The sequence below is a fragment of the Dama dama genome, chromosome 24 (genome assembly GCF_033118175.1).
Source record: "Dama dama isolate Ldn47 chromosome 24, ASM3311817v1, whole genome shotgun sequence".
Lineage (NCBI taxonomy): Eukaryota > Metazoa > Chordata > Mammalia > Artiodactyla > Cervidae > Dama > Dama dama.
In genome coordinates this window covers 22,994,575-23,006,712 of record NC_083704.1, presented here as the reverse complement: position 1 = coordinate 23,006,712, position 12,138 = coordinate 22,994,575, and the positions used below count along the sequence as shown (strand labels likewise).

Below are 12,138 nucleotides of genomic sequence, written 5' to 3'. Positions count from 1 at the left end.
ACCGTCCAACTCTTTGCAACCCCATGGACTGCAGCATGCCAGGCTTCCCTGTCTTTCACTCTCTCTTGGAGTTTATTCAGATTCACGTCCATTGAGTTGATGATGTTCTCCAACCATCTCATCCTCTGCCGCCCTCTTCTCCTTTTGCCTTCAATCTTTCCCAGCATCAGGGTCTTTTCCAGTGAGTCAGCTCTTCGCATCAGGTGGCCAAAGAATTGGAGCTTCAACTTTAGCATGAGTCCTTTCAATGAATATTCAGGCTTGATTTCCTTTAGGATTTACTGGTTGACTGGTTTGATCTCTGGATTGACTAGTGATGATGTACAACTCTATCAATATATTAGAAACTACCAAAATGTACATTTTAAAAAGAGGTGAGCCCTAAGGTATGAAATTCAATAGAGCTGTTTAAAACTGTATGACCGAGCACATGTTGAAAAGTTACTCTCTGTATGGTTCTCAATCTGATATACAGCTTATTTGTTTCTGCTTATATTCGATTTGGGGGATTTTATTTGTTTATAAATCTTAAATGAGACTTCGCAATTTTGAAAAAACATTTATGTGGTCCAAGAGTCAAAACCAGACAGATTAAAAAGTTGCTTGCAGAGAAGCCCTATTCTCATCTTTCTCCCACCTACACCTCACATGTAACCATTTTCATTCGTCCCTGATTTGTCCTGCTATCTTTCTTTCTGCAAAAATAAGCAAATACAATACATATATACAACATTTTCACGTTCCCTCATTTCTAACACAATGGAAGTAGTACCTTCTATTACTACATATACTTGTTTTTTCTCTTAACAGTAAATCTTAGAAATCCTTCCATGTCAGTTCACAGGAAGCGTCTCATTTTTTTTAAAAATGTTTTTATACTAAGTATTTTATTGTATGCTGCCGCCAGTGTATATAAAATAATTTCTTGTGAAACAGAAATTCATGAATATTCAGCGAGGTCGACGTTAAGTACTAACAGAAGTAGAAGTTTGTATAGTATGGCCCGTGTTACAGCGAGAGACTTCTGTACAGGATTCAAATTTAGCTTTCCTTTGAATATTCACCGGTTTATGAAAAGTGGTTTTAGAAAAGCTTGTAAAGATTCCTTTTGCTGCCTAAAGGAACGGACTTTCTGGAGTCTGAAGGGATTTGTACTTGAAGATACTCCAGTCAGCAGAGTACCTGAGCATTCAGCAGACAGAATTGTTTCAAATCTGCAGCTGCCTGGGAAACCTTCACCCAGTCGAGTCCAGCCTCCAGCCGGAGCTGCTGAACCACTTTCTTCACAGTGGCGATGCTGGAGAAACCAGACATGGGGTACTCAGTGCAGATCGGCGGTCCACTGGCCAGTGGGTTCACTGGGCCAGGCGCTGGGGCCGTCCCCATTTTGTTTAATGGCTGCAAAGTATTCTGTTTCATGGATAGATCATAGCTTAGTCAACCAGTCTCCCACGGATTGACATTACAGTCTTTTGCTGTTACTAATACTGCCGCAACAAATAGCCTCCTAACTATGTTCCCTATTCCTACCACATGTCTCTGTGGTAGGTTCCTGGAAGTGGGATTGCTGGGTCAAAGGGTAAACTCATGTGTGGTTTCATCAGATAAAGCCAAATTCTTCTCCAGTGGGGCTGCACCATTTTTCTCCTCCAACCAGCAACACAGGAGAAGGCTGCTTCTCCACAGCCCTGCCCGTGGGATGTCTTTTAAATTTTTGCCAACTGCAGAGGGGAAAACATCTCAGGAGAGCAGCACTTCTTAGTTTCATGGGGGCTGCTGGAGCTGGCAGCAATCTGACACCTCCTTCAACCTCCTCCTCCTTCCAGAACAGCCCAGAGCAATCTAAGACTGGTAAGCAATGACGAGCAGGATGGGAAATTCATACTTGGATCTGTCTATACTCTGCCTCCGTGGGAAGAGAATGTGTGTGTGTGGCAGGCCTCGGCTAGCCCCAACATGCTTTAGTGCAAATTAGAGAAAGCACCCCACCCCTACCCCTTTCTGAACCAGGACATGCAGCTTCCAGGGCCTGAGCCAGAGTTCAGCTCCCTCCTGCCCTCAGGGATGAGTACCCTTGGGCAGTGCCCAGCCTGAACGACCATCCATGTGTGGCAGCCCAGGCACTGCAATCTACCTCTCAGATGTTCCCACAGGAGGAGACGAGAATGCTTACCCCACAAGACTTTCTCATGGGGAAAGAAGAGAGAAAACACTAAGAAACATATTGCTTATACTGATCTAGCACTTTTTAAGTGAGAAGCACACTGGCACATGTGCTGTCTCTTAATCCTCACAACAGCACCACACAGCACCAAAGGAGGCAGTGTTCCAGCAGCAATCCCTCTCCTGAGAGAAAGCTGAGGCCGCAAAATGAAACAACTTACCCGTGGAGTCAAACACAGACACCAGCAGCTCCCAAGTCTCATGATGCCTGGGAGATACTCCTTCTTCTACTGTGTGGTTTTCAGTTCTGTCTGCTGCCTGTCTGCACACGTGCCTATGTATCTATGTATGTATGTATCTATGTATCTGTTTAGCTATCTATCTACCCATACATCTGTCATCTTCCTTCCTTTCCTCCTTCTCTCCCTCCTTCCTTTATAGTGGAAACCCAACTTTTTCTTTTCTTTCTCAAGAAAAAAGTTCCCACAGATGAACAAAGCCGCCTTGATTGAATTTAGGGAAAGGTCCAAGCCCCACCTCCTCTCTAACCCAGCAGTAACCCTGAGGCCCCTCTGAAGGACCAGAAGAATCTGAAAACTCTGTGCTATATTAAGCTGTTTCCTTGTTGTACCATGCATTACTATTGTGGTCTCATGATCCAAAAGCACATGGATTTTATTCCTTTCATATAAGCTCCCTTTGTCAAGTATGGTTAACATATTGACTACAGACTAACAGACACATACACCATTCATTCTTGCTCTTCCTTCCAGAAGGCACTTCACGAGCCACCAGGGAAGCCCCTCATTCATAAAAGTGAAAATGAAAGTCACACAGTCGTGTCCTACTCCTTTGCAACCCCATGGGCTATACAGTTCATGGAATTCTCCAGGCCAGAATACTGGAGTGGGTAGCCTTTCCCTTCTCCAGGGGATGTTCCCAACCCAGGGATCAAACCCAGGTCTCCTGCATTGCAGGCGGACTCTTTACCAGCTGAGCCACAAGGGAAGCCATCACTCATAAAAGGAGCCATCAAACATTCCTCCCTCCTAGCCCAGGCCTTTGGGTCTCTGCAAGACTAGCCAACTTGGCTCCAGAAGAGCTCAAGATGAGCAGAGTGGTGTGTGTGAATGACGGCTTCCTCCAGGGAGAATTAGAGCTAAAATTCCAGGCACATAAGAGAGAAAATTGCTGCTCCAACTTTGCTAGCTAGTCTCCAGGGAGGGAGGTAGAATCGTTACCGAACAGCCCTGCCTGCACCCTGCTTTCAGCCAGGTCACCCAGGCATTGCGGAAAGGCTGCAGGCAGGGCTGTGCCCAGGGGAAAGGGAACACATAGCGTGTGCTCAGGGCTCTAGGGGAAAGTGCTGCTGGATGGGGACGTGGCAGGAAGCCCACAGGTGGTCTCAAGGGTGGGTCTCTGCAGCCAGGACCCTCCCAGCCCCATCTTGAGGCTCCACAATGTGACAACCCCTCCCTGTGTTTCCTGCTCACACCCCTCTTCCTTGGGCAGGAAATAGATCTGAGAAAGACAGGTCCTGAGTCTCGAATGTGTCAGACCCTATGTGCAGTGATTTCAGCCCCAAATCCAAATGCTACCTTGATCGGTACGGGGTGAAAGGGCCATCAATTCCTGTCCCAGCCACCCTTCCACATAAGGAGAAATCGCTGTCAGCTCTCTCATCTTTACATAGAATGAGGACAGGAGAACTGGTCTGTGGGGGAAACAGAGAGACAGAAGACTAGCCTAGGAGACAACAGTAAACCACTGTTCCAAGGCTTGTTAGGACCAGAGAATTCTAATGTGCACATCACCCCTCCAAGGCACCCAAGCAAGTGACAGGAGGTACTGACCTTAGAAATCACATTCAGGAAGGACAGAAAGCAGGGCTGCTGGGATTGGGCGAGGCTGCCTGATACAACAGGGCACTTACTAATAAGACACTGGCGAGTAGGAAAATGAAGGGGGTTGGGGGCAGTCAGCAGGCTGGGGCACCAGGCAGTGAATTTACTCATGAGATACACGGAGTTCTGTATAGTGGGATGCTCCCAGGAACTAGCAAAGGGTCCGAAGGGTCCAGCTCTGCTCACTTACAATGAACACAGGGCAGCAGGGGTGCTAAGGAGTCAAAGCAAATAAAGAAACCAAACCCTGGCTGGGCTGGCTGGCGATGCCGAGAGGAGCGCAGGGAAATGAGGAACTTCCAGTCCTATCCAGGAGGATACCTCTTGCTTGGTGGGCTTTGCACATGCTGTTCCCTTGGTCCAGAATGCCCTTTCCACTCTTCCCCTGACTCTTACTCTTCAAGCCTCAGCTCAGGCATACCCTCCTCCAGGAAGCCTTCTGAGGCTTTGCTATTCCTCCCCCTTCACCCAAGCTGAGCTCATGGCTCTCACCCACCACTTACCCCATCCTTGCACTGATCGTGCTGTTTACCTTCCCAGCTAGCAGTGACTTGTCTCTTGTTCCTATTGTATTTCCAGGCCCCAGTCCATCACCGAGTGCAGCACAGGGCTCAATGGAGGCTTGTTGAGTGGATGAATAAATGCTTCAGTAGGAGCATGGAGCAGGGCAGTTCTGGAGCTCTCTGGTTCTAAGCACCCCAGATCCTGGAGTGGAATCTAAAATCTAAGCTTCCTGAGACCCTAGGAGGTCACTGAGAGCCACATCCAGCCAAACCCTGCTCTCCACACCCGGTTCCAAGCCAGAGTGCCCTGGGATGCTAGGCGCTGGGGGCGATGAGGGCTGGTGTTTCCTCCACCCTGGAGCTAGGTCTCAGGATAGAAGCAGGAGGACAGGGCAAGGGTGAATCTAGACCTGGCAATAAGTCAGGAGAATTCTAGGGCTGGAGCTTCGGGGAGAGGCCTGCTCAGAGCACAACCATCAGGGACAAAGTATATACCTTCCAAGGCTATTTGTAGGATTATATGGATGAATGGGTAAGAAAGTGCTTTGTAATTTGGGAAGTAGTGTTCTGTGAGGAAACAGGTGTGGGATTGGGGTCCTCAGACCAAACTTGGTATTTAACCACTCAGAAAGAAAGGCAGTAGGTCAGAGTTGAGGAATAAACTATTGAGAGATGATGCTTCCAAATGCTGTGAGCTACAGCAGAGGTATTGCTCAGGACGCCCCAACACTGGCTTTTCTTTCCTCCCCAGGATGGACTTTGTTCAATAACCAGGGAACATGATGATAGAAGCGGCTTCCCAGTTGGCACTTGAGATAAAGTACCCTCCTGCCAGTGCAGGAGATATAAGAGGCATGGATTTGATCCTTGTATTGGGAAAATCTCCTGTAGGAGGGTATGGCAACCCACTCCAGTATTCCTGGGGAATCCCATGGACAGAGGAGCCTGATAGGGTTGCAAAGAGACAGATACCACTGAAACAACTTAGCATTCATGCACGATGTTCGAAAATATTTCTTTGAACAGAAATGCCAGGCTCTAAGTTTCACTATAGAAGCAAGATATGCACTAGTATCAAAATGGAAGAGCTTTTCCTGACCCTATGAAGTCCTGACTTTGCACAGACACTGCCACTGGCCATCTGTCCCATCAGGGATCCTGAGGCCAAGGGAGGCTAAACCAAGTAAGCCACATTCTGGTGGACATTTGATTTCTGATAAGCTTTTATATCAAAGTGGGAACTAGGTAACCTCCCCAAGGGGAAGGGGGAGTGTATGATCTCTTCCTCCCAGTGCACAGCTTTGCCAAAAACACTGCAAAAAAAGTAAGAATTAAGACGTTCTAAGCCACTCCATATTATCTATATTCTTCCAACTTTTCTAAAACACAGAAGCCTTTACAGATTTGCATAATAATTGCAAAGCCCTCTTTCCCCAGCAACTACTGCAGAGTCCACCAGAGAAAGTCACCCAAGTGTGCAGGTAATTATTCAACAGTGGGGAAAAAGAAAAATTAAAAGGTTTTAGTGTTGCCCAATTTCTGTGGTATAAACTCCCGCCTTGGCTAATTACAAGCTACCAAGGTAAAGTACCTCAAGGTGAAGCTGGAAAGAGATGTTGATAAAAGCTGCCCTAGCAACACTGGCTCCAATAAACACATTCATACCCACCCTGGCTTCCTCTGGACACAAGCTGGAGATGATCACTTCATACTTACCTCTCTCAAAGGAATTTTTGATGTCATTGACTTCAACCTGAGATCCTGGCACTCTGAAGATGCCTTGTTGCTGGAGTCCTAAAAGAAATAAACAAAAAGAAGAGGAAATGCCTTGAACTCATCAGACCACTGAGAACATGGATGATTCCCCCCACTGCTTGTCTCTTTCTCCCATCATCCTTTGTAAGAGTCATTCCCGATGGCCATCTCCCAACAGAAGCCCAAAAAGAGCCTTTACAATGAACTTTAGCTGGTCCAAATTCTCAGCCACATTCTGCTTTATATGTCTACGGCCTCTTGTTCAGGCTTGAAGGAAACAAGAAATTTATATCAACACTGGACCAGTGAGTAACTTCGACTTTAACTCCCAGGTTAGCTCAATCAAATAACTGGGTGGTGAAACACTGCCTACCAAGTTCATCAGTTGCACTGTTCCAGGTAGCTTGACCTGAGTTAAAAAATGCCACTGGGGTTTAACAGTCACAGAGATTTTGAACAAGAATGATTAATACCACTCCCTCAACCATCCCCTCGCCCATCACAGACTTTGTCTTCAAGAAAATCTAGAGTCTAGAGTGTATGCTGACTTGGGATTGAGGAGTTTGGGGAAGGTTAACTTACTAAAGAAAGATGATCTCATTTTTTAATGTGTTTCTACAAGGCCATAAAGAAGAGCAGACCTTGCTATCTGACACAGCAGTAACAACAAAACAGTGACCTACAAGACAAGATTAGAGGACCTCGCTCATCTGAAAAGGAAATTAAGACTGGAATCCTTTCCCTGAGATTCAGTTTTCTATAGCGAACAACTCTCCACATTATAATTTACGGAAGTGTTTACCCTTAAAGGCAGGCTTTAAAGTTTGGTTTGTATATAAAGTATGTGCTCAATAAACGTTGTTCATTTCTTTTATTAACCAATGCTGAATTTCTACCACCTGGGTCTCTTGCCCCATCCTCCTGGCTGGGGCATGTCCAGCATGTCCAGGCATGCTGGTCTTGCTCCCCATATTAGGCCTTGACATTCAAAACATTCTCTCCACCTGGACTGCAAAGGTTGGCTTCTACTCAGATACCACTTCCTCGGAGACGGCTCTCCTTACAACCTTAGCCAAGTCAGCCCTGCCCTCCTCGAGCCATTCTCTATCCCCTTAGTTATTTCTTAGGCATTATCAGTAACTGAAATTTGACCACGTATCTCTCTGCTCACTCATTCCCTTGCCCTTCTAATTGGTCATGTAAGCTACCAGGGCTTGCAGCCTGCTTGTCTTGTTCATGGCTGTGCTGCCATTGTCAGAAACAGTGCCTGCTCTGCACTCTGGAAATATATTTTTGGAGGAATGAATAAATAAATAGATGGAGGCACACATTAAGTGCTGGGAACACCATGTAGCAAATCCCAGACACTCTTATTTCCTTCATGGAGCTTGCTACTGTCTAGCAGTATTAGCCGATTGGATGGTCAACCTCAGTCAGTGCTAAAACTGCAGCGTTCTGGGCTTGGGTGGGAGTGAGGAAGGAACTAATATTGTTCTCCTGTGACCCCTCCCTGATCCTCAGTGTTCCCAGTTCCCAGGTCTTCTCACCACCACCTTCAGTCCCCCCCAACACAGAAGGCTCAACAGACAGCAGTCAGAATAGCAGCTGTTCTACGGAGCTTTTTCCCTCCCTTAAGGACGGCAGTAGCAGGAATCTACCAAGATGAAAACCTGAATCTCATCTCTTATGGAGAACAGCCTGGCACCTGTTGAAAGAACTGGAAACACTGCCCTGAGATTAAGCTTACCATATAAATTGATGTATCGGATACAGCTCTCGACGACCAGTGGTATAGCTTGTCCTGAATCCTTAAGAAAAAAAGTCGTGAGTTGTATTGGACTTGGCAACCACCACAGGATAGAAGACACTGCAAACACAGATTATGAACTCAAGCCAGAATATTAGTACCATCGGATTAGTAAGAAAACAAGCAAGGAACCACTAACTTAAAGTCTCCACAAACAGTTAAAACAAAAAGTTTTCTGTTATTGCAGAAAAGGCATAGTTATGATAATTTTAAAGAAATGCTCTGTCTCCTTACTCAGCTGGGAAGAAATCAGGGCTCGGGAGCCCTCACTGGCACATGGCAGAAGGGGAGGGAGCCCACTGCGTGGAGAGAGCTAGAGTCTGCTCTCCAAGGCTTCTATGCCTCCCACTCCCCTCAGTCCCAATTCAACTCCATTCTCCCAGCATTCAGGGAAGGGGCAAGGACTCTGCCTAGGACTGTAGGACCTGCTGCCGGCATGAAGAAGGGCACACTACGGGAGAAGCAAGGCCGGCCCCAGGGGTCCTTGTGAGCTCTGAGAAGGGAAGACTAGCTCTACTCATGATGTAACAACCTAAACATCCAGACAGGTAACTTGGTTTAACAGTACACATTACAAGGAAAACTTCTAGAAAAAATTATTGTCAGCCACTGACCACTGAGTGGCCACCTTATTCAGAAAGGTTGACTAAGAGGCAGCTCTAAACACATGTATCTGGGGTGTCAATGTCAAGTTCAATGACATTTCCCTAGGCTGGCCCAAGGCCACAGAGAGCTGGGCAAGGGATCATTTTCCTTTGGATTCCATCATTGGTTGACCGTTCTGCTATTTAAGGCAACTTACAGAGCATACAATCTTAAAAAAATAAAATAAAACAAGAACAACACAACTCTTTTTTAAAATGGGCCAAATTAAATACTATCCTCCTCAGAAGGTGAGGAAGCAGAAGGCATATGTTCTAGTATGCTCATGTAAAAGGGACAGGGGAAAAAAACATGAGATTGGATGGTTTTGTGGCTCCTCCACACCCCATCTGGGAATTCTTTCCTTAACTAGAGTCACAGAGGGGATAATAAAGTGGACTCGTTGGCAACAGGCAAGGTGGGCCCTGTGCTACATGTCAGGACTAAAGACAGTTTCCATCCAGTTGAATGGGGCTGACGGACCTTTCCAGTAAATACCTGGTTCCTGGTTCGAGCATTTCTTCTTCCTCTGATAACAAAAAATAAACAGGCAGCAGAGCAGGAGAAAAAGAAAAGATTATGCAGGAGTAAGATCAGTTAGAGTAAGCAGATCCTTCAGAGTCCGGGAACGCCGAAATGCAATGGCAGCCAGTGAAGGGCCAGGGAGATGGCAGGCAGCCTGCAAGGCTCAGGAGCTAGGGACCTGCCCGGCCAGCCTTCCAGGGTGGCCGCCTTGGACACCAGAGGGCAAAGAGGCCTCTTTCAGTCCTTGTCAAAGTACAGGAACGGTGAGTGAGCACTAAGCCCTTCCCTGACCTTAAGTTTACCTTCTCCTCAACACAGGGGCTGTTTATTCACCAGCAATGAGAGCCCACCTGAGACCCCTTAAGGTGAACCCAGCTTCCCACAGAAAGGCGTCTACTGGGACTGGCCCTGCAGTCAGCTCAGAGAGCCTCGCTCTTAGCTCTTAGGTAACCAAGACTATGTTTCTCAGGGGCCCTCTGGATAGGACCCAAGGGCAAGCTGCCCGGTTCCAATGTCACATGGTGGCCGGTGCTTTCCCGCCCGACAGCTGAGGCAGCAGGTCCCAGGCACCCGCTCAACTTTGATCTCCTTCTGCCCAAGGACCCTGACTCTGGCACTGAAAAAAACCTCAGGGAACCCAAAACTGACAAAACCTGAAGTGAGGGAGGGCCATACAGTCAGAACGCCTTGGCGATCTTGCAGACAGAAGCACAGCCTTTGCTTTCACTGAAGCCGCCCATTTGTAGGGGAGAACTACCTTCTTCTTTCTTCCCGTACAGGCAGCAGGTCAGGCTCTGGGGTGCGTGCTGTGTCTCACTCGGCTCCTGGGGAAGGCCACCCCCCTGCCTGAGAATCAGGAGGATGTGAGCCTCCTCCTTGGTGTCACCCGTCCAGCCCCCGGCGTCTCAGCTGCTAGGATTTTCCTACATTGGCTGAGCCCACCTGAACCTAGGACTGCAGTGACAGATGGTCAGGTGGGGACCGTGGGCGCGCTCCGGAAAGCCCAGGCAGCACTCGCAGCTGACACTTCCCTGGTGCTTACTCTGCGCCAGCCAGAGCTCTAGAACCTAGCATGAGCTACTTATCTGATCCTCGTCACACACTCACGTGTGTGCATGCTCAATTGCTTCAGTCGTGTTCGACTCTGTGTGACCCTCTATGGCCTGTAGCCCACCAGGCTCCTCTGTCCATGGAATTCTCCAGGAAGAATAACTGGAGTGGGCTGCCATTCCCTTCTCCAGGGGATCTTCCCAACCCAGGGATTGAACCCGGGTCTCCTGCATTGCAGGCAGATTTTTTACTGTCTGAGCCACGAGGGAACTCCCCTTGTCCCTCTAAACCCTCACAATCATGGCATTTCCATGATGTTATTATACTGACAAGCCTTTCAGAGGTTTGGCATTTCAGAGATGGGGATTCTTAGTTCATGCTGAATCTGCTTTCACATAGCAGGGTAATCATAAGAGGAAAGCAAATTCCGTTCACAAAGGTTGAATGACTGAGTGCATCACACTGCCTTTTCAATTTCTGAGAGTTAACCATCCTTGAGATTGGGGCCCCGCTACTGCAGTCTGCCCCAAACTGAGCTCAGAGAGGGCGCACAGAAGAGCTGGTTGAACTGCACTGATAATATGTGGTACAAGTACATGTGACTACAAAGAAATGCAATCACTTAACAAACAAACTGTTTCAGCCAAACTATCCCCTGAGGAAGCTCTGCTCTTATTCCAGGGACGTGCCCTCTCTGGGGTGTCCCTCTCTGGGGGCTCTTTTCAGAGCCAGTCTCCTGGCGCCCAACGCATCCTATACTTCTTGCCATTCTGTGGCTCCGGTGGCTGCAAAGCTGGACTCTGAATGACACTTCTCATTCCAAAGACCGTCCATTCAAAGACAAGGTTTTGGCACCGCTGACAAAGACGCTTGTTGCAGGCTCGAGGGAGACTGACCAGGTGCAGCAAAGCCTATAGATTCAGAAGGACTGACTTCGTCCAAGGGGCAAACACGCCCTTGGATGTTTTGTTTGTCAGGGGAGTAAAGTCAGATGACTTGATTGTCACACATTTTATGTAGGAGTTCTCCACTCAGAGACTGTTTCACTAAACAGAACACCTTTGCTTTCAAATGCCATCAGGTGAGAGCACCTTCCAAGCGTCCTGACAGATAGCCTGTTTCCAAAGCGCTAAGCGTATTCCAAAACAGGTCCGTGTCTCTGAGGTTTCGCTCATTCTCTTCCTTCTCTCAGCAGCTCCTCTGTCCATCCGCCCCTCTGCCGTGTTCCGAAACTTCCTTCAATGCTGCCCCTACCCCGATGCTCACAGCTCTTCCTGGTCTAGAGTGCTCACAGAACTTATTTCTGTACCGATCAGTCACCAAGCACTCATCTTGAATCATCTTCCACATTCAGCTTTCTGCATCAAAAACCTCCTGCGTGACACAATAAGGTCCTTGAGGGCAGACAGTAGCAAATGGGCCTCAGTCTCCCCTCAGCTCTGGAGTGCGATTTTTTTGAGAAGGAAGTCTTGTAGGAGCGATGAGGGAGGATGAAGGAAGGGCTCTCGACACAGCCCTCTCCTCCCGTGATCTTCTGGATGGCAAACTGCTCACTAGGGATCACCTCCAAACAGTGCCCCTTTCCTGCTGCACCCAGCAGCAGCACCCTGCCTTTTGGGGTCCTCCAGGCCTCCCACCTCTGAGGCATCTGAGAGCAGCAGCTGCTGTTTCCCACTCCTCGGGCACCCCCAACTGGGGTCTTCCCGTCCCCCTTTCCCTTTCCCAGAACTCAGTTCACAGGCAGAGACAGTCCTGGGACCCAGGCTGATCCTGCCCACATCCCCTCCCA

At 48.0% G+C, this 12,138-nt stretch overlaps 1 protein-coding gene and 1 pseudogene across 3 annotated transcripts in view; both read right to left on the bottom strand.

Moving 5' to 3' along the window:
- The window catches only part of SRGAP3 (SLIT-ROBO Rho GTPase activating protein 3), a 247,967-nt gene that overhangs the window by 28,351 nt on the left and 207,478 nt on the right, over positions 1-12,138 (bottom strand). For all 3 annotated transcript variants that reach the window (XR_009690322.1, XM_061128036.1, XM_061128037.1), the window contains exons 13-14: positions 8,073-8,133; positions 6,287-6,364 (exon numbers count right to left, since the gene is read on the bottom strand). Coding sequence is in view for 2 of the 3 variants with exons in the window: in XM_061128036.1 (XP_060984019.1) it covers positions 6,287-6,364; positions 8,073-8,133 (139 nt within the window). In the remaining variant the exon portion in view is untranslated. The remainder of the gene's footprint in view (positions 1-6,286; positions 6,365-8,072; positions 8,134-12,138) is intronic.
- Positions 1,061-1,314, bottom strand: LOC133046164 (guanine nucleotide-binding protein G(I)/G(S)/G(O) subunit gamma-5B-like; annotated as a pseudogene).